General features: G+C 45.7%; 1 protein-coding gene across 2 annotated transcripts; it reads left to right on the top strand.

Annotated features, from left to right (window-relative positions):
* Positions 1–146: 146 nt before the first annotated feature.
* Positions 147–26,574, top strand: GTF2H1 (general transcription factor IIH subunit 1). Of its 2 annotated transcripts, none has more exons than XM_044269778.1 (15): positions 147–275; positions 7,203–7,375; positions 8,408–8,600; positions 10,503–10,665; positions 10,752–10,845; positions 12,119–12,268; positions 14,529–14,608; positions 14,743–14,870; positions 17,542–17,629; positions 17,777–17,865; positions 18,030–18,147; positions 19,727–19,817; positions 20,867–20,982; positions 23,716–23,808; positions 25,213–26,574. In XM_044269778.1, the coding sequence occupies exons 2-15, from the start codon at positions 7,222–7,224 to the stop codon at positions 25,297–25,299; spliced, it is 1,644 nt and encodes a 547-aa protein (XP_044125713.1). In that variant the 5' UTR covers positions 147–275; positions 7,203–7,221; the 3' UTR covers positions 25,300–26,574. The 2 variants fall into 2 exon arrangements, with proteins under 2 accessions (XP_044125713.1, XP_044125712.1); XM_044269777.1 differs by lacking the exon at positions 147–275 and adding an exon at positions 5,239–5,393.
* Positions 26,575–27,162: the final 588 nt, after the last annotated feature.

Here is a 27,162-nt window from a genome sequence, read left to right as displayed (position 1 = left end):
CATAGGCGTATGCACAGGGTGTGCCGGGTGTGCTTGGTGTGCTTGGTGTGCTTGGTGTTCCTGGTGTGCGTGGGCACACCCAAATCAAGCCGACTCGAGGTTCTATCAGGACCGGGAAGCGCTATACTCAGCTCTTTCTTCCTGCTCCACTGTGAAGGCTGCGCACCGTGTGAGGCCGCGCTGTGACCTCACACAGTGCGCGCCCACACAGCAGACTGTACAAGAGGGTTACTGAGTGGGGGCCGTGAGGAGCGGCAGCATTCGGAGCAGGAATAGTAAGTGTTTTTTTTTTTTTCTTTGGGGGGGGGGGGCTGAATAGGGGCATTGGGGGCTGATATGAGGCACTGGGGGGCTAAAGAGAGGCTGCTGGGGGGCTGGAGAGGGGGACTGTGGGGGATAAGAGGGGCACTGCGGGCTGAAGAGAGGCTGCTGGGGGAATGAAAAGGGGCACTGGTGGCTGATATGGGGCACTGGGGGGCTGAAAAGAGGCTGCTGAGGGGCTGATATGAGGTACTGGGGGCTGAAGAGAGGCTGCTGGGGGGCTGATATGAGGCACTGTGGGGCTAAAGAGAGACTGCTAGGGGGCTGAAGAGGGGCACTGGGGGGCTGAAGAGGGGCATTGGGGGTTGATATGAGGCACTGGGGGGCTGAAGAGGGGCACTGGGGGCTGATATGAGGCACTGGGGGCTGATATGAGGCTGCTGAAGAGGGGCACTGGGGCTGATATGAGGCACTAGGGGGTTGATATGAGGCACTGGGGGTTGAAGAGGGGCATTGGGGGCTGATCTGAGGTCTTATTGGGGTCTTATTAACATTAGGGGTCTTATTGGGGCTGTCAGCTGAGGTCTGATTAACATTTGGGGTCTAATTGGTGGTCTGACCTCAGGTGTAATGAATTTTTTTTTCCAGGGATTTATTCTGATTGCCTGATTGGAGTCGGGAAGGAGTTTTTATTCCCCTAAAGTGAGGAAAATTGGCTTCTACCTCACAGGGGTTTTTTGCCTTCCTCTGGATCAACTTGCAGGATGACAGGCCGAACTGGATGGACAAATGTCTTTTTTCGGCCTTATGTACTATGTTACTATGTTATTGTCCCCCTCTAAAACCTAGGTGCGTCTTATAGGGCGAAAAATACGGGTACGTTTAAAAATGATTTCTTCTCCCATCATTATATTGATAGTGCGAGTCTGTATGTATGCAGAGTGTATTTGTGTATATATATGTGTCTATGTGTATATAATATGTACACGCGCACGAGTAGCATGTGTGTTTGTGCTTTAGGGTACACACACTAATGCAATAGGCTGCGCACGCCTATGATCAAACCCCTGCCTTGGGTGAGCTTGTCCTGTCCATATATGACAGAGGATGGAGTGTGCTCGCCATTTGGTGGTCACAGGAAAAAATGCTCTGCCACCTGGGGCTCTCTAGCTAATGTAAAACAATTCCCAGCATGTCACAGCAGACACGATACGCTGGGGTATCCCAATCAGCCTTCTTCTCCCTCTGGTAGCTGTAAATACAGTCCTATTAAGTTCCTAAGTCAGTCTCCTTCCCTCTCTGGCAGCTATAAATAAAGTCCCCCAATAAGTTTCCCAGTCTGCCTCATTTCCCCTCTGGTAGCTGTAAATATAGTCCCCAGTACATTCCCTAGTCAGTCTCCTTTCCCCTCTGGTAGCTGTAAATATAGTACCCAGTAAATTCCCCAGTCAGTCTCCTTTCCTCTCTGGTAGCTGTAAATATAATACCCAGTACATTCCCCAGTCAGTCTCCTATCCCGTCTGGTAGCTGTAAATATAGTATCCAGTAAGTCCCCCAGTCAGTCTCCTTCCCCCTCTGGTAGCTGTAAATATAGTATCCAGTAATTCCCCCAGTCAGTCTCCTTCCCCCTCTGGTGGCTGTAAATATAGTGCTCTGTAAGTCCCCCAGTCAGTCTCCTTTCCCCTCTGGTGGCTGTAAATATAGTGCTCTGTAAGTCCCCCAGTCAGTCTCCTTCTCCCTCTTGTAATTATAATCCCCACTAAATATAGTCCCCAGTAAGTTGCCTAGTATCCTTCCCTCTCTGGGAGCTGTACAGTCGTGGCCAAAAGTTTTGAGAATTACATAAATATTGGAAATTGGAAAAGTTGCTGCTTAAGTTTTTATAATAGCAATTTGCATATACTCCAGAATGTTATGAAGAGTGATCAGATGAATTGCATAGTCCTTCTTTGCCATGAAAATTAACTTAATCCCAAAAAAACCTTTCCACTGCATTTCATTGCTGTCAGTAAAGGACCTGCTGAGATCATTTCAGTAATCGTCTTGTTAACTCAGGTGAGAATGTTGACGAGCACAAGGCTGGAGATCATTATGTCAGGCTGATTGGGTTAAAATGGCAGACTTGACCTGTTAAAAGGAGGGTGATGCTTGAAATCATTGTTCTTCCATTGTTAACCATGGTGACCTGCAAAGAAACGCCTGCAGCCATCACTGCGTTGCATAAAAATGGCCTCACAGGCAAGGATATTGTGGCTACTAAGATTGCACCTCAATCAACAATTTATAGGATCATCAAGAACTTCAAGGAAAGAGGTTCAATTCTTGTTAAGAAGGCTTCAGGGTGTCCAAGAAAGTCCAGCAAGCGCCAGGATCGTCTCCTAAAGAGGATTCAGCTGCAGGATCGGAGTGCCACCAGTGCAGCGCTTGCTCAGGAATGGCAGCAGGCAGGTGTGAGCGCATCTGCACGCACAGTGAGGGGAAGACTTTTGGAAGATGGCCTGGTGTCAAGAAGGGCAGCAAAGAAGCCACTTCTCTCCAAAAAAGGGACAGATTGATCTTCTGCAGAAAATATGGTGAATGGACTGCTGAGGACTGGGGCAAAGTCATATTCTCCGATGAAGCCTCTTTCCGATTGTTTGGGGCATCAGGATAAGGCTTGTCCGGAGAAGAAAAGGTGAGCGCTACCATCAGTCCTGTGTCATGCCAACAGTAAAGCATCCTGAGACCATTCATGTGTGGGGTTGCTTCTCATCCAAGGGAGTGGGCTCACTTACAATTTTGCCCAAAAACACAGCCATGAATAAAGAATGGCACCAAAACACCCTCCAACAGCAACTTCTTCCAACAATCCAACAACAGTTTGGTGAAGAACAATGCATTTCCAGCACGATGGAGCACCGTGCCATAAGGCAAAAGTGATAACTAAGTGGCTCGGGGACCAAAACGTTGACATTTTGGGTCCATGGCCTGGAAACTCCCCAGATCTTAATCCCATTGAGAACTTGTGGTCAATCCTCAAGAGGCGGGTGGACAAACAGAAACCCACTAATTCTGACAAACTCCAAGAAGTGATCATGAAAGAATGGGTTGTCAGTCAGGAATTGGCCCAGAAGTTGATTGAGAGCATGCGCAGTCGGATTGCAGAGGTCCTGAAAAAGAAGGGCCAACACTGCAAATACTGACTCTGCATAAATGTCATGTAATTGTCGATAAAAGCCTTTGAAACGTATGAAGTGCGTGTAATTATATTTCACTACATCACAGAAACAACTGAAACAAAGATCTAAAAGCAGTTTAGCAGCAAACTCTGTGAAAACTAATATTTGTGTCATTCTCAAAACTTTTGGTCACGACTGTGTATATATAGTCCATAGTAAGCTCCCCAGTCAGTCTCCTTCTCCCTCTTGTAAGTGTAGTCCCCACTAAATATAGTCCCCAGTAAGTTGCCTAGTCAGTATCCTTCCCTCTCTGGCAGCTGTATATATATAGTCCATAGTAAGCTCCCCAGTCAGTATCCTTCCCTCTCTGGCAGCTGTATATATATAGTCCATAGTAAGCTCCCCAGTCAGTATCCTTCCCTCTCTGGCAGCTGTATATATATAGTCCATAGTAAGCTCCCCAGTCAGTATCCTTCCCTCTCTGGCAGCTGTATATATATAGTCCATAGTAAGCTCCCCAGTCAGTATCCTTCCCTCTCTGGCAGCTGTATATATAGTCCATAGTAAGCTCCCCAGTCAGTCTCCTTCCCCCCATTTTGTAAATGTAAATCCAGCCTGGCACCACAAACTACCCAATGCTTCACCATATCAAATTTGCCAACCATCCCGATTTTGCCAGGAAAATCTCACGAGACACAAACCTTGCCCAAAAGTGATTGTTATCGGGGGTGCCCAGGTTTTTTGGGTGGGGCTTAAAGGTCATGATTTTGACTTTTTAAATGTTGCCCAATATGCACAATATCCAGAAAGAAAAAAAAGAAACCATAGAACCCACGGCCGCCATCTTCCCCTAATGTGAGGGGCAATACTGGATCTGTACCGCTCGTCCTTGTAGGATCCCATCTTCATGCTGAGGTAGGGCGACATGGCGACCTGTGGTCATACGGCGCAAGACTGCAAGGACGCACTGCTACATCGTAACTGAAAATACCAAACGCGGTCCCCGCAATTACCACGACTCAACAGTGAGCGGAAATCCAAACCTGCCGGGTTTAGTTACGAGTTTAGGAGCACAACATTGCGACCTTACGTGGCCCACCGCGTAGCTCTAGCCTAAATGGGACTTGCGACATTGTCTAAAGTGGAATAAAGTTTCATTTGTACAAAATAAAAAGAAGCAATGCGAAGCACAGCGCTTCTCATTAAATTTCAATGTGTAATTAAAAATGTGTGTAATTGGTAAGTCAGGGTTACTAAAGCGCAGTTGGGCATAAATGTTTAGAATTGTCCCAGGGGACATTTTCATAGAATTCTATAGGAGAAGAGAAGTCTACTGCTGTGACGTATTAACAGTAAGGGTCTATTCACACGTCCGTTTTTTCTTTCCTGATCTGTTCTGTTTTTTGCTGAACAGATCTGGACCAGATCTGGACCCATTCATTTTCAATGGGTCCTGAAAAAAAACGGACAGCACAATGTCTGATTTTTTTTCAGGACCCATTGAAAATGAATGGGTCCAGATCTGGTCCAGATCTGTTCAGCAAAAAACGGAACAGATCAGGAAAGAAAAAACGGACGTGTGAATAGACCCTAAGTACTGAATAGGAAGCCATTTTGTTGGTGGGATCGGCTTCCGTAGTAAGCGTCATACGTCACTACGTTTTTAGCCCATCCCTCCTCTGCTCAAGGGATTCCACTGACGCGTTTGTGGCACGTCCCACGTGATTCGGAACAACCAATGTGCAACTCCTATCCCAACTGACCAATGAGCTTCCATTAGCGGCCGCCGGCTGTCACCGGGGCCCATGTGATTCTATCGAGCCAATCAGTGGTCGAGAGTGAACTGCTCTACGCACGGGCTAGTTTGGACTGCGCGAAGCTCCGTAGCTAGAGCCAAAGGAAAGGAAAAAGGAAGCGGTGAGCGGGGCCGCCTGGGAGCATGGAGCTGCTGCCTGTGTGCGCCTAACCGGAGCGGTAGGTGTCTCCATTCGTCACCTACCTGCGTGTACACACCTAGAGACCCACCGTGTACATATGTATCCATAGTAACCCCTACCTTATATGCGCTAATACACAGACCTCTATGCTCAGTGACTGCACCTTTACGTTGCCAACACCTCAGAAGCCCCTGTTACCTTATATATTTGAATACACCTGCAGTATGCCTTTATACAGTGCAGACCCCTCCCTTATATATGGTAATAGACTGGCCCCTACACCTGTCAGCTCTGTACCCTAATACTACACAGTCCTCCATACCGTATATATACTAATACTCCAGCCTTTGTGTAGCTGGGGTAAGAATTATGCATATGGAACGGAGACCCTAAATAAGGGCCCCTGAGATTAGGACCCGCAGGTGTCATCAGCGCCATAGGTTACACTGTTTATGCCTCTTTGCAGTTTTGCAACACTGCTGACTGCCAAATATTAGTAGGGCGCCATAGACGTAACCGCCGGAGCGATGGCGGCACCGATTGATGTGCATGTTGCTTTTATGTTTTTTTTCTCACCGTTCTGAGAATCTCTGCTTGCTGTCAGTGAATCAGACCATTTACAATCCAAGGCTCAAAACCCCCATCCTGTGTTACTGCTTCTCATGGCTTTGTTACTCTGTTTCCAGTCTGTGAGCCTGCAACAATGTATCAGCCTGAAGGCCAGGTTGTCTAGGCCGGATATGATTGTAACAGACGCCGGGCTGTCAGAGTTAGTGGTCTGTATAATCAAAAGTGACAGCAAGCAGAGATCTTAAAAATGATCTGTATCTGTAGTTGTCGCCATAGTGACCAGTCAGAGCTGGGATCTGACTGGTTGCTATAGGCCAGGCATGGCCAACCTGCGGCTCTCCAGCTGTTGTAAAACTACAACTCCCACCATGCCCTGCTGATAGCTGTATACTGTCTGGGCATGATGAGAGTTGTAGTTTTGCAACAGCTGGAGAGCCTCAGGTTGGCTAACCCTGCTATAGGCGATTGCTCCACTTTTGCCTTACACCCGTTTTAGTCCATTTCTGCCCTCCTTCCCAGAGGATCCTGCCGCACGTACGGACATATAGATGGTGGTTACTCAGCACTTGCTGCCTATAATCCTCTCCTCACGTGCCTGTGATTCATTCATCGCACGGGTTTAATTGCTGCCACTGACGTACGGCCAGAAAATAGGGAGCGGCGATTAGGATTTACTTTATATATAAGTAATGTACCTGGATCCAGGCCACCGATAGTCTCTCATTAGTGCAGCTTCATAGTTAAAGGGGTATTCCAGCCATTAGCATTCAGAAATGTTAGAAGGGGGGGGGGGGGGGAATCACCCACGGCCCCCCCCCCCCCCCATTGTATAAGTGATCCCAAGGCACCCCCAATGGTCTAACATTTATTGCCTACATCATGCAGATCACTCTGCTTTCTGGGGTTAGGTAGTGGTCACAAAGCTTTCCTGTGGGGGTGTCATTATTTTCAGGGTTGGGGTAGACTCAAAATGCTCTAGTTTAAGGCAGCAGTCAGGGGGTAGAGGATGAATAACGTGGTAAAATTGCCACCCAGGAGCTTGGGAATGCTGGGTGACAAGCCCAATGGGAGCTGTAGTCCCAGAAGTATTGAACAGGTACAATTAGGAGAGCACCTATAGGGTTAATAGACAATTATACTTCCTGACCCATCACTCCCACCATCCTGCCTGCATTCCTGCTGACGCAGATCTTATCCCCTCTTCTTACTGTGATGTGACTCATCAGATTATCCGCTCCGTGTCATCGGTCTCCTCACTGTCACCTTATGCCCGCAGCGCCCGTGCCGTCTCCACCATGGCTACGTCATCCGAAGAAGTGTTACTGATTGTCAAGAAGGTGCGCCAGAAGAAACAAGATGGGGCCCTTTACTTGATGGCGGAAAGGATTGCCTGGGCCCCTGAGGGGAAGGACCGGTTCACTGTGAGCCACATGTACGGAGATATCAAATGTGAGTGGGTGACGTAGGGTCCTGTGGTCATTGTGTCCGGATTGGGCCACTGTTAAGACTTTTGCTGCGTTTGTCGCTGATGTATTGTGAGTAGAAGCAGAAGACTGAATCAGTAGTGCAGACTAAGGCTTTGGGCCCATCTTCCTCTAGGAGACAGAATCCATAGTGCAGCCTCAGGCTTTCATCCCAATATACTACAGAACAGGGGCCAGCAACCTTTGGCACCACAGCTCCCAGCATGCACACTTGGTTAGCTGGTTTTGTAACTCCCATAAAAGTGAATGAAACATTATGGGAGTTGTAGTTGCAAAACAGCTGGCATGCCAGAGGTTGCTGATCCCTGCTCTAGAAGGAGACAGAATCAGTAGTGCAGCATCAGGCATTGATCCCACCTTACTCTGGAAAGATACTGAATGAGGTGTGCAGCCTCAGGGTTTCATCTCTTTCTACTGTACAAGGAGGCGATATCAGGATTTGATCCCACACTAGCCTAGCGGGGGACAGAATCAGTAGTACAGCCTCATGCTTTGCTCCCATACTGCTCTAGAAGGAGGCAGAATCAGTAGTGTAGCCTCAGGCTTTGCTCCCACCCTCCCTTTTACCTCCACATTAGGGCCCATTCAGGTGGCTGTATGAACGGGTCCGCACCCGTTCTGCAATTTTGCGGAACGGGTGCGGACCCATTCATTTCAATGGGTCCGCAAAAGATAAGGACAGCACACCATGTCCGCATCTGTGGTTCCGTTCCACGGCTCCGCAGAAAGGATGGAGCATGTCCTATTCTTGTCCACAATCGTGGACAAGAATAGGCATTATGGTTGGGGCCATGTGCGGTCCACAAATTGCAGAACGCACATGGCCAGTATCCGTGGTTTGCAGATCCGCAATTTGCCGATCTGAAAACACTACGGCCGACCGAATGAGGCCTTTAGCAAATTGGAAGCTCTGAAAGTGAGCAATCCCTTTAAGATCTTATTCTTGACGTCCATCTTTCTTCTCACATGCGACCTTTCCCCTGTTTACTTTCTCCAGGTCAGAAGATCAGCCCCGATGGCAAAGCAAAAGTCCAGCTCCAGCTTGTCCTGCACACGGGAGAGAACACAAACTTACATTTCTCCAATGAAAGCACAGCAATAAAGGAGAGGGACGCCGTGAAAGAGCTGCTGCAGCAGCTGCTCCCTAAGTTCAAGCGGAAGGCGAATAAGGAACTGGAGGAAAAGAACAGGTGAGGGCCCTAAATAGCGTACGGACTGCACTCTGCGCGGGGCCCCCAGTCTTGTGCTCAGGTTCTGCAGCTTTCTATTAAATCTAGCTATATACTTAGTGTGTGTGTATATGAATATATATATATTATAATATATATTTTTTTTTTCTTGAAGACAGTGGCCCGTATTTACTAATGTGAAAAGTGGGCAAAATGGCACAAAACGGGGCATCTAGGATTTCCCCACTTTTTCTCAACATGCTTGAAAAAGTGGGCTGAGTTTCATAGAAAAGTAGGCAAGGCTTAGGATGCAGCATTTTGCACCAAATTTTCGCGCAATTCTACTGTAAAAAAATCTGTTTCAAAGCAATGTCTATCCCTTCCCCAGATCTATCATCCAGCCTGCGACCCTGTGATAAATCTAAAGCCGGTCTAAACTTATACTTTCTACAGGCTTAGTAGATCTGGGCAATGGTTTTTGTTTTTGTTGGTACCATTTTGGGGTCTTTACTACTTTTTGATCTTTTTTTATTAAATTTTTGTGAGACGTTATGTTAGGTTTTATTTTATTTATATTTATATATATATATATATATATATATAGATTTTTTATTTTTTTTTCATGGCTCCTGCAGCCATTGGCTAAGTGTGTCAGTACTTGATGCTTCTAGCAATAATTAAAGGGAATCTGTCGGCTCCAAACCCCCCCCAAACTAAAGTAAGCAGTGTATGAGATTCCCCTTATAACGCTTAGCGCATCAGATCATTATGTACCCAAGTAGCAGCTGTGAGGTGGGCACAGGTGGCCCCCTAGGCATCAACCCACTGGGAAATTTCTCTTCTCTGTAAGGTCTATGGCCAGTCCACCTCTGATTACATTAGGGGGAGGGGTGACTGGGTGACAGAGAGAGACGGCTTCCTCTGTAATAAACTGACTGCACATAAGGGGTTAAAAGGCCAGGATCTGAGTTATCACCATTGCTGCTGATGCCTGGCTGTATATTAGTCTACTCCCGGTGTGGGATCATCTCCTAATGGTCCCCGGTGACAGTGCCAAATGCATATGGTGCATGTCGCAAAGTGGTTAAGGCTGGGTTCACGTCACGTTTTTCCCATCCTTTTAACATATACAAAAAACGTATACGTTAAACGGATGCCTCAGACTGATGCCGTACAGTGGCATCCGTTCACCATAGAGGTTCTATTGTAAAAAAAAATTGAATATCTTTTTACCGGTCTGTGCAGGAGACAAGAACGTATACGTTAGGGATGAGCGAATCAACTTCAGATAAAACATCGGAAGTCAATTTGCATAAAACGTTGTTCCAATACTGTACGGAGCAGGTGCTCCCTACAGTATTAGAATGTATTGGCTCCGATGAGCCAAAGTTATTGCTTTGCGAAGTCTCGCGAGACTTCGTGTAATAACTTCATAAATTAATTTGTACTGTAAAAAACCATTTCCCGAACTCATGTTCGGTTCCACTTTAATTAATTTATGAAGTTATTACGTGAAGTCTCGCGAGACTTCGCAAAGCAATAACTTCAGCTCATCGGAGCCAATACATTCTAATACTGGAGCTCCTGGAACTAAGTTTTATGCGAATCGACTTTGGATGTTGTATCCTCATCCCTAGTATTCGTCAAATGGAGGCATAAAACGTGATGTGAACCCACCTTAATTCAGTCAATCACTGCTTACATTCAGAGGCTGCACTTTGTTACAATGTATCAGCGTAGGAGAGAGACTTGTGCTGCTGCGCTCAGCTCACTGAGAACTGCCTAGGCCCACACTGTAACGAACTCATCAGCTTTGGCAGAACGCGTCTTCTGTCTCCGAATGTAAACAAAAAGGTTTCCGTTCAGTGACAGGACGTGAAACACTTTGGTTGATATGAAAGCAGAGTTCTTTCCTTCCTGCAGGATGCTGAAGGAGGACCCGGTCTTGTTCCAGCTCTACAAGGACCTGGTGGTCAGTCAGGTGATCAGCGCCGAGGAGTTCTGGGCTAATCGCTTGAGCCTCAACTCCCTGGAGAACAGCCTGTCCAATAACAAGCAAGACGTAGGGATCTCCGCCGCCTTCCTGGTGCGTTTTTTTAAGGGGGATTTTTATTAATTAAAATGTATGAGACGCTATTGATGAAATAAAAAAATTTCAATTTTTCTCCTAAGGCTGATGTTCGTCCCCAAACTGATGGCTGCAATGGTCTGAGATATAACCTGACCCCGGACATCATCGAGTCCATATTCCGCACATATCCAGCAGGTGGGTCTGTGATCATAATCACAGAGAATGCACCATCTCCAGGTAGATGTGGCCCTTGGTCAGATTTGAACCTTGGACCCCCAGGAAACATGTACAGAGGCCGGCCATACACTTTAGACTGGGATCACATCACTGTTTTGCCATTCGTTTAACGTATACAAAAAACGTACATGTTAAACAGACGTCTCAGACAAATGCCATACAGCAGCATCCATTCACCATAGAGTTCCACTGTAAAAAAAAAAAAAAAAATTCTTTTTATTTTTTCTTTACCGGACTCTGCAGGATAGAAAAGTGTGGTGTACTGTGCTTTTGTATCCTTTTATTTATTTATTTTCTTCCCCCCCCCCATGTGTATGTTAAACAGATGGCAAAAACATGATTTTAACCCATCTTTAGATGGTTGTCAGAATGCTTCTTTGTCTGAGAGCTGCTCCTGCCATGCCGAGGATGCATTTGTTCTCAGTAAAGGCTCTTTCACACGAGTGGATGCTGTGCGGCTAGTCCGCTGCGTGAAAGATAGCCAAATCCCGTTCTGGACAGCAGAGACACGGAGCAGTAACATGATTGATAATGCTCCGTGCCTCTCTGTGACCTTTTTACTATAAAATCACGGTGACAACTTTATCTCGCTGTGATTTGGTAGTAAAAAGGTCACAGAGGCACAGAGCATTATCAGTCATGTTAATGCTCCGTGTCTCTGCTGTCCAGAACGGGGCTTGGCTATCTTTCACGCAGCGGATTACCTGCACAGCATCCACTTGTGTGAAAGAGCCCTAAGGAGAGTGGAATAAGTCACTGCTAGTCACTGGAACATGTCCTATTATTGTCTGCATTACGGACAAGGCTAGGGCTGTTCTGTTAGGGGCCAGCTGTTCTTTTCCGCAAAATACGGAATGCACACGGATGTCATCCGTATTTTTTGTCGTGTACATGACCAATCATTCTTATCCCCACCTTCTACCAAGAGGGCAAAGTCTAGAAACTCAACCCCCATACACATTAGATGTTTGGCCCATGCTACTCTAATGTGTATGACTGAACTAGTGCCGCCCACGGAAGTTTAGCTCTGCCTGATTTAAATTCCTTAGAGCAGGGGCAGTGCCAATCATTTTCAAAGTATAGTACAAATCCGTTTATCCAGCATCGGGTAGTTCACAAAATTCCATTAGTTCGGTGCTTGTATCTGACTCAGAACTGCATAATTTTTTCAAATTTTTCTGTGTAGTGAGATTAATGACCTCTTTTTTATTTTTATTTTTTTGTGTTGCAGTGAAGCTGAAATACGATGAGAACGTTCCCCACAACATGACGGAGAAGGAGTTCTGGACTCGCTTTTTTCAGTCACATTATTTTCACAGAGACCGGCTCAACACTGGATCCAAAGACTTGTTTGCGGAGTGCGCCAAGATGGATGAGAAAGGTCATTGCTGCTTTATATAACGCCAACCTATTCTGCAGCGCTGTACACAGGGTCTAGTCACTGACGGGGCTCACAGTGTAATTTCTCCATCCTTGATTCACACACGGCTTAAAGGGGTTATTTGGGTTGTGCTGAGATCCCATGCGGCGGTCACTTCCGGGATCGTGTGCCGTTCATTGGGCACGTGATCCTAGCCTGGTGTTAGAACCCGAAGCACATGTATGAGTCTGAATCTCTCCCTAGCGCTATGGTGACAGATTCAGACTCATGCGCTGGTATCATGTGCCCCACCCCCTTAACAGTGACCTCTACAGTGCCCCACCCCCTTAACGGTGACCTCTACAGCGCCCCACCCCCTTAACAGTGACCTCTACAGTGCCCCACCCCCTTAACAGTGACCTCTACAGCGCCCCACCCCCTTAACAGTGACCTGCACAGTGCCTTGTCCTCTTAAAATGTGGCCTCCACAGCACCCCGCTACCCTAACGTGACCTCCACTATGGCCTGACCCCTTAATACCCACAGCGCCCCACGCCTTAATTATGACCGCCAGAGCAGCCCATCCCCTTAACTGTGACCTACAGTGAAGAAAAATGTCTGAGTCATGGAGACCTGATGTAAAACTGTGTGTATGTCAAGACTGAAGGGCCTGCGATCTCCTATTGGCTAATACAGGTCATGTGATGGTGCAATATTTGCATGTTTTGGGAATAACTCAAGAACTGTAAGTCATAGTTAGCTGAGACCTGGCCTAACACCTTCCTGGACACCTGTTGAGCCTATATGCCAAATTTGGTGCAGATCGCTCCAGTCATTTGGCTGCGCATAAAGGACAGACAGACAAATTCATTTTTATATATATGTAGGGGCATCATGCATTATGTAGTGTCCGCGTCCCGTCCCCTTTATTGTTTACAGGTACAGCACCGTGTATTATGTAGTGGCCGCGTCCCGTCCCCTTTATTGTTTACAGGTACAGCGCCATGCATTATGTAGTGTCCGCGTCCTGTCCCCTTTATTGTTTACAGGTACAGCGCCGTGCATTATGTAGTGGCCGCGTCCCGTCCCCTTTATTGTTTACAGGTACAGCACCGTGTATTATGTAGTGGCCGCGTCCCGTACCCTTTATTGTTTACAGGTACAGCGCCGTGCATTATGTAGTGGCCGCGTCCCGTCCCCTTTATTGTTTACAGGTACAGCACCGTGCATTATGTAGTGGCCGCGTCCTGTCCCCTTTATTGTTTACAGGTACAGCGCCGTGCATTATGTAGTGGCCGCATCCCGTCCCCTTTATTGTTTACAGGTACAGCACCGTGCATTATGTAGTGGCCGCGTCCTGTCCCCTTTATTGTTTACAGGTACCGCGCCGTGCATTATGTAGTGGCCGCGTCCCGTCCCCTTTATTGTTTACAGGTACAGCACCGTGTATTATGTAGTGGCCGCGTCCCGTACCCTTTATTGTTTACAGGTACAGCGCCGTGCATTATGTAGTGGCCGCGTCCCGTCCCCTTTATTGTTTACAGGTACAGCACCGTGCATTATGTAGTGGCCGCGTCCTGTCCCCTTTATTGTTTACAGGTACAGCGCCGTGCATTATGTAGTGGCCGCGTCCCGTCCCCTTTATTGTTTACAGGTACCGCGCCGTGCATTATGTAGGGCCACATCCTGTCCCCTTTATTGTTTACAGGTACAGAGCTCTGCATTATGTAGGGCCGCGTCCCGTGCCCTTTATTGTTTACAGGTACAGCGCCGTGCATTATGTAGTGGCCGCGTCCCGTGCCCTTTATTGTTTACAGGTACAGCGCCGTGCATTATGTAGTGGCCGCGTCCCGTGCCCTTTATTGTTTACAGGTACAGCGCCGTGCATTATGTAGTGGCCGTGTCCCGTGCCCTTTATTGTTTACAGGTACAGCGCCGTGCATTATGTAGTGGCCACGTCCTGTCCCCTTTGTTTACAGGTACAGCGCTGTGCATTATGTAGTGGCCATGTCCTTTATTGTTTACAGGTACAGCACCGTGTATTATGTAGGGGCCGCGTCTGGTATTTGCTTGGATGGGAGCGAGCTGCAGAAAGCTGCATATATAAATACCAGGTGTGGCCTTTGCTAACACTTGGGACGGTCACTTGTAAACAGCTGATTGTCAGGAGCGCAGGGAGTCAGACCCCGATTGACCTGGTATTGATGTCCTTCCCTAAAGACACTGTTCTGGGAATCCTTCTGCTTCCGGATAATGAACTTGTCTATTGATCTGTTTCTAGGTCTGAAGTCTTTGGTCTCCCAAGGGGTAAAGAATCCAATGTTAGACTTGATGTCTCTGGAGGACAAGTGTCTTGATGAGGTAAGATGATAGAAGATGTCCCGTGCTGGTCGTCCTGAAGGGTTTCGTCCCTTATGTGACCTGTGGTTCTCTATGCTCTTCCCGGCCGCTGTGTTGTTCTAAGTAGGTGACCATGATCTGTCTTCCTGTTTCAGGGATATGGGATGGCGTCTGTGCCATCAACTTCAAATGCAAAATCTGTGAAAGAGAACAGCAATGCTGCCATCATCAAACGATTCAACCACCACAGTGCCATGGTGCTGGCAGCGGGACTCCGAAAAGAGTGAGGTTTATCTCCTTCTCGCCCATATACATTACATAGCTGTCAGCTGCTCAGGAGTGTCCAAAGAAATGTCTATGGTTTGGCTTTAGGGCTCATGCACACGAACGCGTGCCCGCCGGGCCCATGCTGCAGACCGCAAATTGCACGGGCACCAACAGGTGTGCCCAACATCTGTGGACGAGGACCCATTCACTTGAATGGGGTCTGGACTGCAAAAATGGAGTGCATGCACAACTTCTTTGCAGTACGTGGCCACGGGCAGAAAACCCACTCTGTAGTGATTACATGGGCTTCCGATCCGTGCCTCAATTTCATTCAAGTGAATGGATCCGCATCCGTGGTAGGGTGTGCACACGGCTGGTGCCCATATATTATGGACCCGCTGTTTGCGGGCCACAGTATGGGCACGGCTGGGCAACGGCCCTGTGTATGAGCCCTTAAAGTGAATGTCTTAAAGCAGTGTTTCCCAACCAGTGTGCCTCCAGCTGTTACAAAACTACAACTCCCAGCATGCACGCACAGCCAAAGGCTGTCTGGGCATGCTGGCAGTTGTAGTTTTGCAACTGCTGGAGGCACGCTGTTTGGGAAACACTGTCTTAAAGGGATTGTCTCACTTCAGCAGATAGCATTTTTTTCCCTTCACCCACGACTGCACCACAAGAGAGAGAGGCTCCGCGCCCATGGACAGGAAACCTGAAGTACAAAAAGGCGGAGGCTCTCCTCCCACTTCAGTATGGTTTCCGGTCTCTGAGGGAAGCCTGTGGTACTGTGTGGCTTCTCCCTCGTGAATTAGCGGCACGTTCTTATGCGTTGGGGGGGGGGGGGAGTGGGCAGCAGAGACGCGGTAGCCAGTATTAGGGGGCTCTTGAGCGTTATGGAGGAATGTTGCTTGGTGGCATAGATGCGCACCTTGGGCAATTTCCTATGTGGCCCAGAGGAGAAGCGGTTGCTAGCGGCTTTTTTTCTTATATCGCCGTATTCTGACCCCCGTAACTTTTTTTTTTTTTTTTATAGTTCTGTCTACTGAGCTGTATGGGGGCTTAATTTTTGCTGGACGATCTGTAGGTTTTATTGATATGATTTTGGAATGTGTGCAAATAGGCCATTTTGAAATATATTATTATTTTTATTTTTTTTACATTACGCCATTCGCCGTATGGGATAAATATTTTTATATTTTAATAGTACAGGCATTTTCGGACACAGCAATGCCCATGATGCCCTCTAGGAGTCTACAATACTGACTAGTCAGATTTATTTTTAACCTATACTGTAGTTCCGTAGAACTACAGTATAACCTGAATTTGCAATTCTCCTATGTTGGCCTGCCACCTGCAGACCGACATAGGAACTGCAGCTCTAATACGCTGGATTTCTTCAGAGAGACTTAGGCTACTTTCACACTCGCGTTTGGTGCGGATCCGTCATGGATCTGCACAAACCCTTCTGTTCAGATAATACAACCGCATTCATCCGTTCAGAACGGATCCGTTTGTATTAGGCTACTTTCACACCTGCGTTAGGTGCGGATCCGTCTGGTATCTGCACAGACTGATCCGCACCTATAAATGCAAACGCTTGTATCCGTTCAGAACGGATCTGTTTGTATTATCTGTAACATAGTCAAAACAGATCCGTCTTGAACACCATTGAAAGTTAATGGGGGACGGATCCGTTTTCTATTGTGTCAGTGAAAACGGATCCGTCCCCATTGACTTACATTGTGTGTCAGGATCCGTTTGCCTCTGCATCGTCAGGCGGACACTTCTAGAGCGGAATGGAGGCGAAACGGAGGAAAACCGATGCATTCTGAACGGATCCTTATCCATTCAGAATGCATTAGGGCAAACTGATCCGTTCTGGACCGCTTGTGAGAGCCCTGAACGCATCTCACAAACGGAAACCAAAACGCCATTGTGAAAGTAGCCTAAGCACATTAGAACGAAGGACCAGCTTCCCTGATCGCCACATGGGAGAGCTAATCTTAACCCGGAAGTGTGCGCTTCTGGGTTTTTCGCCATTTAGATCCCATGATCGAGCTTGACCGCAACATCTAAAGCAGGCATCCTCAAACTGCGGCCCTCCAGCTGCTGTAAAACTACAACTCCCACAATGCCCTGCTGTAGGCTGATACCTGTAGGCTGTTCAGGCGTGCTGGAAGTTGTAGTTTTGCAACAGCTGGAGGGCCGCAGTTTGAGGATGCCTGATCTAAAGGGTTAAATGCCTGTGATCGTTATCATTGCCGGTCGTAGACATTAACTGCGGGCCTCTGCTGTTTGAAACAGCAGAGTCCCGCCAGCTAGTGTATCTGCTGCACGTGCGAGCGGGCACCATGTTTAAAGACTCTCCCAGCTTTCTCCACGCTGATTATACATTGCACTCAATAATAATTATCTGTGACTATGCAGGGGATTTGGAGCTCTGTAACCGAAAAAAACATTCTCCAACCATTATAAAGATGTATTTAAAAAGTGAGGGCGAACAAAATTAGGTCATAATCTTGTGGCTAAACTGTTTTCATAAAAGATTTTTTTATTTTTATTGCAAATCTTTACAGATAGAAACTGTAGCCTCTTCTTTGTGTTTGACAGCGCCACACACTGGTAGATGAGCTGCACTGCAAGTTTACTACAGTGCAGAATGACTGACTGAGAATTTTTTTCCCCTCCAGAGAAGCACAAAATGACCAATACAGTGAGACGAGTAGCACAGATGGCAATTCCCGGGACTCTGACTTCTTCCAGCCCCCTGTAAAGAAGGTAATAATGACGGCACTTCGCCCACTAGGTGTGAGCGAGGGGCAGCTGTTGCATGAGCTGTAGAGTAGATTCTTTGTCTTCTGCCTGTGTTATTTTGCTCCAGATCTGCCATATGTATCAGGACTACTGTATTGTTGATTGCTGTAGGTGAAGTTGCAGGAGGCCATAGACTATGAAGACTTAGAAGAACGTAAACGTATCAAACCAATAGCACTAAACCTCAAGAAATCAGATAGGTAAGTTGTAAACCCACGGACGATGTTAAAGGGGTTGTGCCAAGTTTAGATGTTATCCTCTATCCACAGATAGAGGATAATAAGTAGTTGACAACCCCTTTAAAACCAGCACTCTGTGCATCTGATGGTAATGTTTACTGGTTTATTATCTGGTGTTTCTGCAGGTATTATCATGGTCCAACTCCGGTCCAATCCCAGCAATATACAACCAGTCAGGATATTATTAACTCCTTCAATAGTATTAAACAACAAATGGAAAGCTATGTACCAAGACTAACTCAGGTGGGTGACGGGTATCAGTGCAGGTGACACTGTTACAAATGATGTGAACAATTCTAAACCACATAAAGTTGAGTCTTAAAGGAGCCCCGCAACCAACACTGATGTGCTGTCATATTCCTAATGCAGGACCTGAGAGGACGCAGCATGACCAAGAGATTCAGAGAGCTTCCCTGAGTCATGCCCTGCCCCCCAGACCCTGCATGTCAGTGTTTTGTTTCAGCTGGAGCAGTCCTTTAACCCTTTTCCCGACCACCGCTGTACGTGTATGGCGCTGCTCGGGTCTTTAAAGATGACGCCTGCTCGCAAGCGCCATAGCCACCAGGTTTCTGCAGTTTTAAACAGCAGACACCTAGGGCTAATGTCTGCGATCGGCGATAATGCAGTTTGTAGACATTTTAAGAGGTGTGCTGAGGTTTTTTTAACTGATGACCTATCCTATGGGATAGGTCATCAGTGTCTGATCAGACCAACATCCGGGACCTCGGACGATCAGCTGTTTGAGAAGACAGTAGCGCCATGGCCTTCTCATAGCTTAGCCTAGGCCTCTTGACCTCATGGTCTTCAGTCACATGACCTATGCGCAGCTTAGTCCTATCATGCCTGCAACTCTGCACATTGTCTGTACTCTCCTCACTTCCTAGATTATCATGCCTGCCACAGGTATATTTCTGTGGAGGCCTGCAGGGGGCAGTGCTCCATTGGAATTAATTGAATTCTTACATAACGTAAATACAGTCTATAGGAGTAGCGATCTTAAGATCGCATGTTAAAGTGCCCTAGTGGGACTTTGGTGAGAAAAAAAAGTTAAACATTTTTCATTAAAATTGGAAAAAAAATCAAATCAACCTTTTTCCCTATATTAAAAATAAGAATAAATTTAAAAAAATAAGGATCATTTGCACGGTCATGTCCCAAAACACCTATACTATTAAAATCTAAATGTATTTATCCCGTAAGGTGAAAATTAGAAAAAATCAAAATGGCTGATTCTCCATTTATTTGTCACTTAACTGCCCAGAAAAATTAAAGTACAGATTGCGCAGCAAAAAATGAGCCCTCACACAGCTCCATAGACTTAACTAGAAAAAAGTTTATGGAGAAGAAAAGAATACATTATTTCCAAAGTTTTAATTTCATTTTTAGTATTAAAACGCAAAAAAAACTATCCACCAAATGTGGTATCGTCGTAATCGTACTGATCCAGAGAACGAAGGTAACAGGACATTTTTACCGCATAGGGAACGTGGTAAAAACAAAACCAATAAAACTATGGCGGAATTGCTTTTTTTTTTTTTTTTCTTCAGCTTCCCACTACACTGGGAAGACAGGAAAAAAACTTTTACATTCCCACATGGATTCTTTGTGTCGTGGTTGGCTTTTTTTCTCTGCATTGCCCTTTCTGTGAATATGTTGTACTGATCTTGAGATACCTGGTGCTTTTTCCTCTAGTCCCATCCAAAGCTGCAGTTTAAAATAAATTTCATTTTTAAATTTAGCCATTATAGGAGGTGTACAGAAGAATCAGCTTGTTACAAATATGGCCTTCATCTCCATTGCATCTTTCTCTATTCTGATTTAGGTTCTTTCAAATAGCGCTGCTAGTAGTACAATTTCGGCTTTGTCCCCTGGAGGTGCTTTGATGCAAGGAGGGACCCAGCAAGCCATAAACCGTAAGTTCTGAGCTCCCTTCCACAGTACATGGATGATGGCAACATCCTGGCCAAGCCATCATATTTACAACCTCATCATTTAGATACACTGCTTAGGTATCCTATAGAATACCCGCCACCAGATATGGGATAAGTATATGATTGGGGGGGGGGGGGGGGGGGTTGGTGTCAGACCATTCCCACCAATCACCAGAACTGAGGTCCTGAGTTTCCCAGGTGAGTAGGTGTATTTCCGCTCCATTCATTCTCCATGGGACTGCAGGAAACGGCTGAGCGCTTTACTCGCCTATCTCCAGCAGTCTCATAGAGAATGAATGGAGCAGCAGTATACATGCTCGACTGGCGCTCCTTTTTATTTTGGACTCTGGAATCTCCTGTTCTTAGGATTGGATCAACTACTTGGAACAACCACTTTAAGGGCTGTTTCACACGAGCGAGTCCATTGCGGGAATCGTGCTCCGTGTGGGAGTGTGATCCTCTGCTCTGGACTTGCAGGAGCGCACAGCATTATCATGATTTATAATGCTATGTGTCTCTGTATTGCTTTTTTTTCCACAGAATCATAGTACCATAAAGCTGTCAGTATGATTCAGTAGAAATAAGGTCAAGCAGAGACGCATAGCATTATAAATCATGATAATGCTGTGCGCTCCTGCAAGTCCAGAGCAGAGGATCACACTCGCACACGGAGCGCGATTCCCGCAATGGACTCGCTCGTGTGAAACAGCCCTAAGGGTCTGTGGCACTTAAGCAAGCACTCGCAGCTCTGCTAAAGTTTAGGGGTGCTGGGTGATTGGACCCCCAGCAATTACACATCAAAGGTCATCTTAAGTAGAGACTATCACTGCTAAATCTTTGAAAACCCCGTAAACTATAAAACTGATAATAAAGATCTTTTTATATTTGGGATTTTCATCGATCGGTCACTTTGCTCCTTAGCAGCATTTTGTGCAGCATTTCTTTAGTGACTCCATAGTGGCAGGAGGACCCAACCTGTGGAGGGTTGTAATCATTGCATGAGCTGAATAAAGTTCCCCTTTCCCTTTTAGAGATGGTGCCAAACGATGTCCAGTCTGAGCTGAAGCACTTGTACGTGGCGGTGGGTGAGCTGCTCCGTCATTTCTGGTCCTGTTTCCCCGTCAATACTCCCTTCTTAGAGGAAAAGGTAAGTCATCGAGTACTACCTGCCTCTCTCGGATTCTATAATACATTGATATTAGAGTATATGTTACATAGTACATAAGGCCGAAAAAAGACATCTGTCCATCCAGTTCGGCCTGTCATCCTGCAAGTTGATCCAGAGGAAGGCAAAAAAAAAAAAACTGTGAGGTAGAAGCCAATTTTCCCCACTTAAGTGGAAAAAAAAATCCTTCCCGACTCTAATCAGGCATCAGAATAACTCCCTGGATCAACGACCCCTCTCTAGTAGCTATAGCCTGTAATATTATTACACTCCAGAAATACATCCAGGCCCCTCTTGAATTCCTTTATTGTACTCCCCATCACCACCTCCTCAGTCTCACCGCTCTTACCGTAAAGAATCCTCTTCTATGTTTGTGTGCAAACCATCTTTCCTCCAGACGCAGAGGATGTCCCCTCGTCACAGTCCTGGGGATAAATAGATGATGGGAGTGATCTCTGTACTGACCCCTGATATATTTATACATAGTAATTAGATCTCCCTCAGTCATCTTTTTTCTAAAGTGAATAACCCTAATGCTGATAATCTTTCAGGGTACTGTAGTTGCCCCATTCCAGTTATTACTTTAGTTGCCCTCCTCTGGACCCTCTCCAGCTCTGCTATATGTGCCTTGTTCACTGGAGCCCAGAACTGTACACAGTCCTCCATGTGTGGTCTGACTAATGATTTGTAAAGCGGTAGGACTATGTTCTTATCACCGCCATCTATGCCCCTTCTGATGCAACCCATTAACTTATTGGCCTTGGCAGCAGCTGCCTGACACTGGTTTTTACAGATTAGTTTGCTGTTTATTAAAATTCCTAGATCCTTTTCCATGTCAGTGTTACCCAGTGTTTTACCATTTAGTATGTACAGGTGACTTGCATTATTCCTTCCTATGTGCATAACCTTACATTTGTTAACCAGTATTTTTATATTCATGTTTCTGGAGAAGCCTAAAAAAAATATATGTATATACACTACTCACAAAAAGTTCGGGATATTTGGCTTGTGGGTGACATTTCAGGAAGAACCTAAAATGACCTCTAACCTTTACAGGTGACCTTCTCTAAACTTTTGAATGCACATGTCCAACTGTTCAATGTTTCAGTACTTTTTGCACAACTTGCTGTTCTCTAACAAGGAGCTTAAAGGCAGAATTAACAACAGGTGTTTGATCCATGAATCGCCCCAAAAAATTCCTAGTTCAATTAGAATTTGTATTTAAACAGTCCTCCTCATCATGCTGTTCACATTTTGACAACATGAGACCAAGATGACACCTAACAATTGATTAACAGTACCTCGCCATTGCGAGGCTTCAAGCAGGATGTTCTCAGACGGAAGTGACCACTGAGCTTAGAGTGTCGCAGAGTGTCATCAGCAGGTTGTATCAGAGATACAGAGAGACTGGACGTGTCACAGAAAGGAAGAGAAGTGGACGTCCTTTGGCCACATCCCACACTGATGACCGCTTCATTGTTAACAATGCCCTGCGGAACCGGATGATGAATGCACCACAACTCCAGGCACATTTAAGGGAGGTGAAAGGCACCCAAGTGTCACGTCAGACTATTGGAAACCGTTTACATCAGCGTGGTCTGCTTGCTAGGGTACCTGACCACATAAGGCATCGTCTTGCATGGGCCAGGGAGCATCTACACTGGACGATGGACCAGTGGGCCTCAGTGCTGTTCACTGACGTCATGGAGAGCGCTATGCATCAGCCACTGTTGTCACCAGATAAGCCTTTGATGGTGGTGGTGGTGGTACAGTGTGGGCAGGTGTGTCTAGTCATTACAGAACCGCCCTACACTTTGGTACTGCAACAAGCCCATACTACTTCAAGAACATTATTAATCCAGTCATTGTGCCTCTGCATGAACAACACAGGCCTAATGTCACCTTCATGGAGGACAATGGGCCAGCTCATCGAAGGTCGCATCATTAGGGGACTACTGCAGGAGACTGGGGGACCTTAAATGGAGTGGCCTGCACTTTCTCCAGACCTGAATCCCATTGAAAACCTATGTGATCAGCTGAGTCGCCGTGCAGAGGCTCATGACTCCATACCCCAGAACCTCAATGACCTGAGGGCCACCCTTGAAGAAGAGTAGGATGCCATGCCTCAGCGGACAATAAAGTCGCCTTGTGAACAGCAGGAGATGTCATTGTCGAGCTGTATTGATGCTGAAGGCCACATGACCAGTTCTTGAGACACTGACATTTTGTGGCGGTATACCCAGCACTGGGGGTCGGCTTTTGTTTCAATAAATTGTCTGAGATGAGGAAATCACCATTGCTGCTTCTACTTAAATGCCCGACTTTCATGTTATAATATCACTGGAGCCGGAACTTTTTTAAGTTTTCCATAAATTTCACCCGAAAGCCAAATATCTCTACATTTGTGTGTGTGTGTGTGTGTGTGTATATATGTATGGTTTGAGGTCCCCGGGGGCAGGATTGTAGCTTTTTTTCTATTTTATTATATTCATCTGCTTATTTATTTATTTTTTTATACATCGTGACCCCCTGTGAACTTTTAACATCACAATATCAGTTTGTATTGCTGATTTGGCCTTTAACTAGGGTTACATATTACCAAGGCAGTATGGCTTCTCGACAAAGGCAGCAGTGCCGATCTAAACCTTTACAACCCCTTTAATTCCTTGCTGTAAGCCGTTTGTGTAGTCGGTGACCATGTTGTTTCTTTTTCAGCTTATTAAGATGAGGAATAACTTGGAAAGGTTCCAGGTTACTAAACTGTGTCCATTCCAGGAAAAGGTGAAGAAACTCTACCTTAGCACAAACGTGAGTCCTGTCCGAGGATCAGTACTTTGTCCGTCCATCTTTTAAGAGGAAGTGATGCTGCCCCCATTAATCCACAAGAAATTTGAAGCATCACAATAGAAACTTCTTGTTATTACTTAGTGTACTTCTAGTTAAGAGGGCGGCTGCATCGCCAGCTTAGATGATGTGCAGTGGATTTCCCCTAAAAGGGGATGCGCAATGAAAATATATTGATGACCTATCCCCACACGGCCTCCTCATGGTGACGTGCACAAAATGCATACAGTCTTGTGCATAAGGCCTAAGTAATGTAATGTATGTTCATAGTGAGTGCAGCTCTGGAGTATAATACAGGATGTAACTCAGGATCAGTACAGGATAAGTAATGTATGTACACAGTGACTGCACCAGCAGAATAGTGAGTGCAGCTCTGGGGTATAATACAGGATGTAACTCAGGATCAGTACAGGACAAGAAATATAATGTATGTACACAGTGATTTCACCAGCAGAATAGTGAGTGCAGCTCTGGAGTATAACACAGGATGTAACTCAGGATCAGTACAGGATAAGTAATGTATGTACACAGTGATTTCACCAGCAGAATAGTGAGTGCAGCTCTGGAGTATAACACAGGATGTAACTCAGGATCAGTACAGGATAAGTAATGTATGTACACAGTGACTCCACCAGCAGAATAGTGAGTGCAGCTCTGGAGTATAATACAGGATGTAACACAGGATCAGTACAGGATAAGTAATGTATGTACACAGTGACTGCACCAGCAGAATAGTGAATGCAGCTCTGGAGTATAATACAGGATGTAACTCAGGATCAGTACAGAATTAGTAATGTATGTACACAGTGACTGCACCAGCAGAATAGTGAGTGCAGCTCTGGAGTATAATACAGGATGTAACACAGGATAAGTACAGAATTGGTAATGTATGTACACAGTGACTGCACCAGCAGAATAGTGAATGCAGCTCTGGAGTATAATACAGGATGTAACAGAGGATCAGTACAGGATAAGTAATGTATATACACAGTGACTGCACCAGAATAGTGAGTGCAGCTCTGGAGTATAATACAGGATGTAACAGAGGATCAGTACAGGATAAGTAATGTATGTACACAGTGACTGTACCAGCAGAATAGTGAGTGCAGCTCTGGAGTATAATACAGGATGTAACAGAGGATCAGTACAGGATAAGTAATGTATGTACACAGTGACTGTACCAGCAGAATAGTGAGTGCAGCTCTGGAGTATAATACAGGATGTAACAGAGGATCAGTACAGGATAAGTAATGTATATACACAGTGACTGCACCAGAATAGTGAGTGCAGCTCTGGAATGTAATTCATCAGTACAGGATTTCCTTGGTGCTCAGGTCTAGAATGTATCATCTGTGTTTTCTCTTGCAGCTCACGAGTCACTTAGAAGAAATGCTTCAAACAGCGTACAACAAGTTTCAGATGTGGCAGTCCCGCCGCATGTTGAAGAAAACGTGAGGTTTTTCTGTCCCAGACATGGGGGAAAAAAAGAAAAAGAAGAAAAACAATAAATACCACACAACTTGCAGATTGCGACGGGCAAACCCATATAGAAAATATACAAAACATGACACCTGGCAGACGTGCGTGGGGCGGGGCGGTGTTTGCTGTGGTGGTCAGAAGTCTCTCGTGGTCATTGGCGCTGGAGAAATGATAAAATAGATTCCTAAAGGAACCAAAAGTTTTGTATACAAATGGCCAAAAGGAAAAAAAAAAGGAGAGATGACATCTGTTCTGTGCGGTCACTCAGGAAGACGCGACCTGGACCCTCTCCGTAAGAAGCTGCTCTGGAAATCTGGAAAAGTCCCTTTTTCCGTTCCTAATTATTCTATCCACTATTCTTGCTACTTTGTATATCCCGTTTCTAGCGGCGCAGGAGATATGTGTCTTGGTCTTACTTAGGTTTTAAGCGAAGATTTGTACTTGATCATAGTTTTAGTAAAAGATTATTATAATTTTTTTTTCAAAAACTTGAGAAAAGCAGTTTCACTTTCCCCTCCCCATAGTTGTAAAGACAAGAGGATCACTTGCACTGCCGGGTTAGAGTTTTGTGTCATAAAATGCCCAAATGACGCAATTTATATATGCAAAGTATATTATACTGTCCGTAATAGTCGGAAAGGCCGAGGGGGAAGAAAAAAAAAATATTAAGATTTTTCTCACCATTCCTGAGAGATTAGGGAGGCTCCGTCCTCTCTTCATGACTGTTACCGTACAGTCGGCGACTTGATAATCATTGAGCACTGAGGAACGTGACCCGCAGTCAGCAAGTCCGTGTTTAACGCCAAGCCTGTGCCATAAGACGTCATTTCACTTTTTTGGAATTCGCTCATCCTCAGACAGTGCGTTGTATTATAGACGTTTTCTAAATGCAGTTTTTATGTCGTTCTCTCCTCTGGCGACTTTATTATCTATGCAGATGGGACGATGACGCGGGAGGTCAAGCTTTTTTTTTTGTTTGTCATTTTGCTTAAAGCAAAGTGTATTTAGATTTCGGCATGTTGTTTCCACCCCCTCGCCAGATATTGGACCTTACCAGGATGATTATAATTATTTTTTATTGTGGGTGCGTATGAAATGAGCATTGTGTCACTGGACAGTTTTGAGCCAGGATCTGTCACTTGAAGTGTTGCAAATGGATTCCTTGTTATGCAGCCAACTTTAAACAGATCTCCTTCATTTTCTTTTCTTTTTTTGTTTTTTATATATAAAATTAAAAAAATAAATTCCTAATTTCTACTAGTGTGGTCGTCTGTTTTAAAGGGGTTGTCTGACTTCAGAAAATGGCATTTATCATGTAGACAAGCCACTTACTAATGTATTGTTATTATCCATATTGCCTCCTCTGCTGGCTTCTTTCATTTTTCCATCGCATTACACACTGCTCGTTTCCAGGGGTTATGACCACCATGTAATCCATCAGTGGTGGTCGTGCTTGCACACTATAGGAAAAAGCACCAGCCTGGGCACACTCCTGTGGCCACCACTGCTGGATTTGCTGAAGCGAGACAACCCCTTTAAAGGGTAACGCAACGAAATTAGAAAAATACTGTAGTTCTGCTTTTGGATCAATAGATGCAGCAGAGCAGAGTTTGTCAGCACCACAGTGGAATATCTGGTCACGGCTGTACAATGGGGCAGGAATGCAGAATGTCAACTGAAACTGCACCCCTTTCCCCTTCCTAGGAAACCAGCGAGCTGCTATACATTCTCAGAGTCAGATACTATGCAAGTCTCACTAATAAATGTGGAGTAGAACTCATTAACGGGGTTGTCTCACTTCATCACATTGAATTTATCATGTAGACAATGTTAATACAA

The sequence above is a fragment of the Bufo gargarizans genome, chromosome 10 (genome assembly GCF_014858855.1).
Source record: "Bufo gargarizans isolate SCDJY-AF-19 chromosome 10, ASM1485885v1, whole genome shotgun sequence".
Lineage (NCBI taxonomy): Eukaryota > Metazoa > Chordata > Amphibia > Anura > Bufonidae > Bufo > Bufo gargarizans.
The sequence above is the reverse complement of the archived record's forward strand: the minus strand, read 5'-3'. Positions and strand labels throughout refer to the sequence as shown.

Coding starts and splice junctions, on each gene's coding strand:
- GTF2H1 (XM_044269778.1), top strand. CDS start 7,222: ATGGCTACGTCATCCGAAGAAGTGTTACTGATTGTCAAGAAGGTGCGC. Junction 14,871..17,541: donor GCAGCGGGACTCCGAAAAGA/GTGAGGTTTATC, acceptor TTTCCCCTCCAG/AGAAGCACAAAATGACCAAT. Junction 18,148..19,726: donor ATGTACCAAGACTAACTCAG/GTGGGTGACGGG, acceptor ATTCTGATTTAG/GTTCTTTCAAATAGCGCTGC.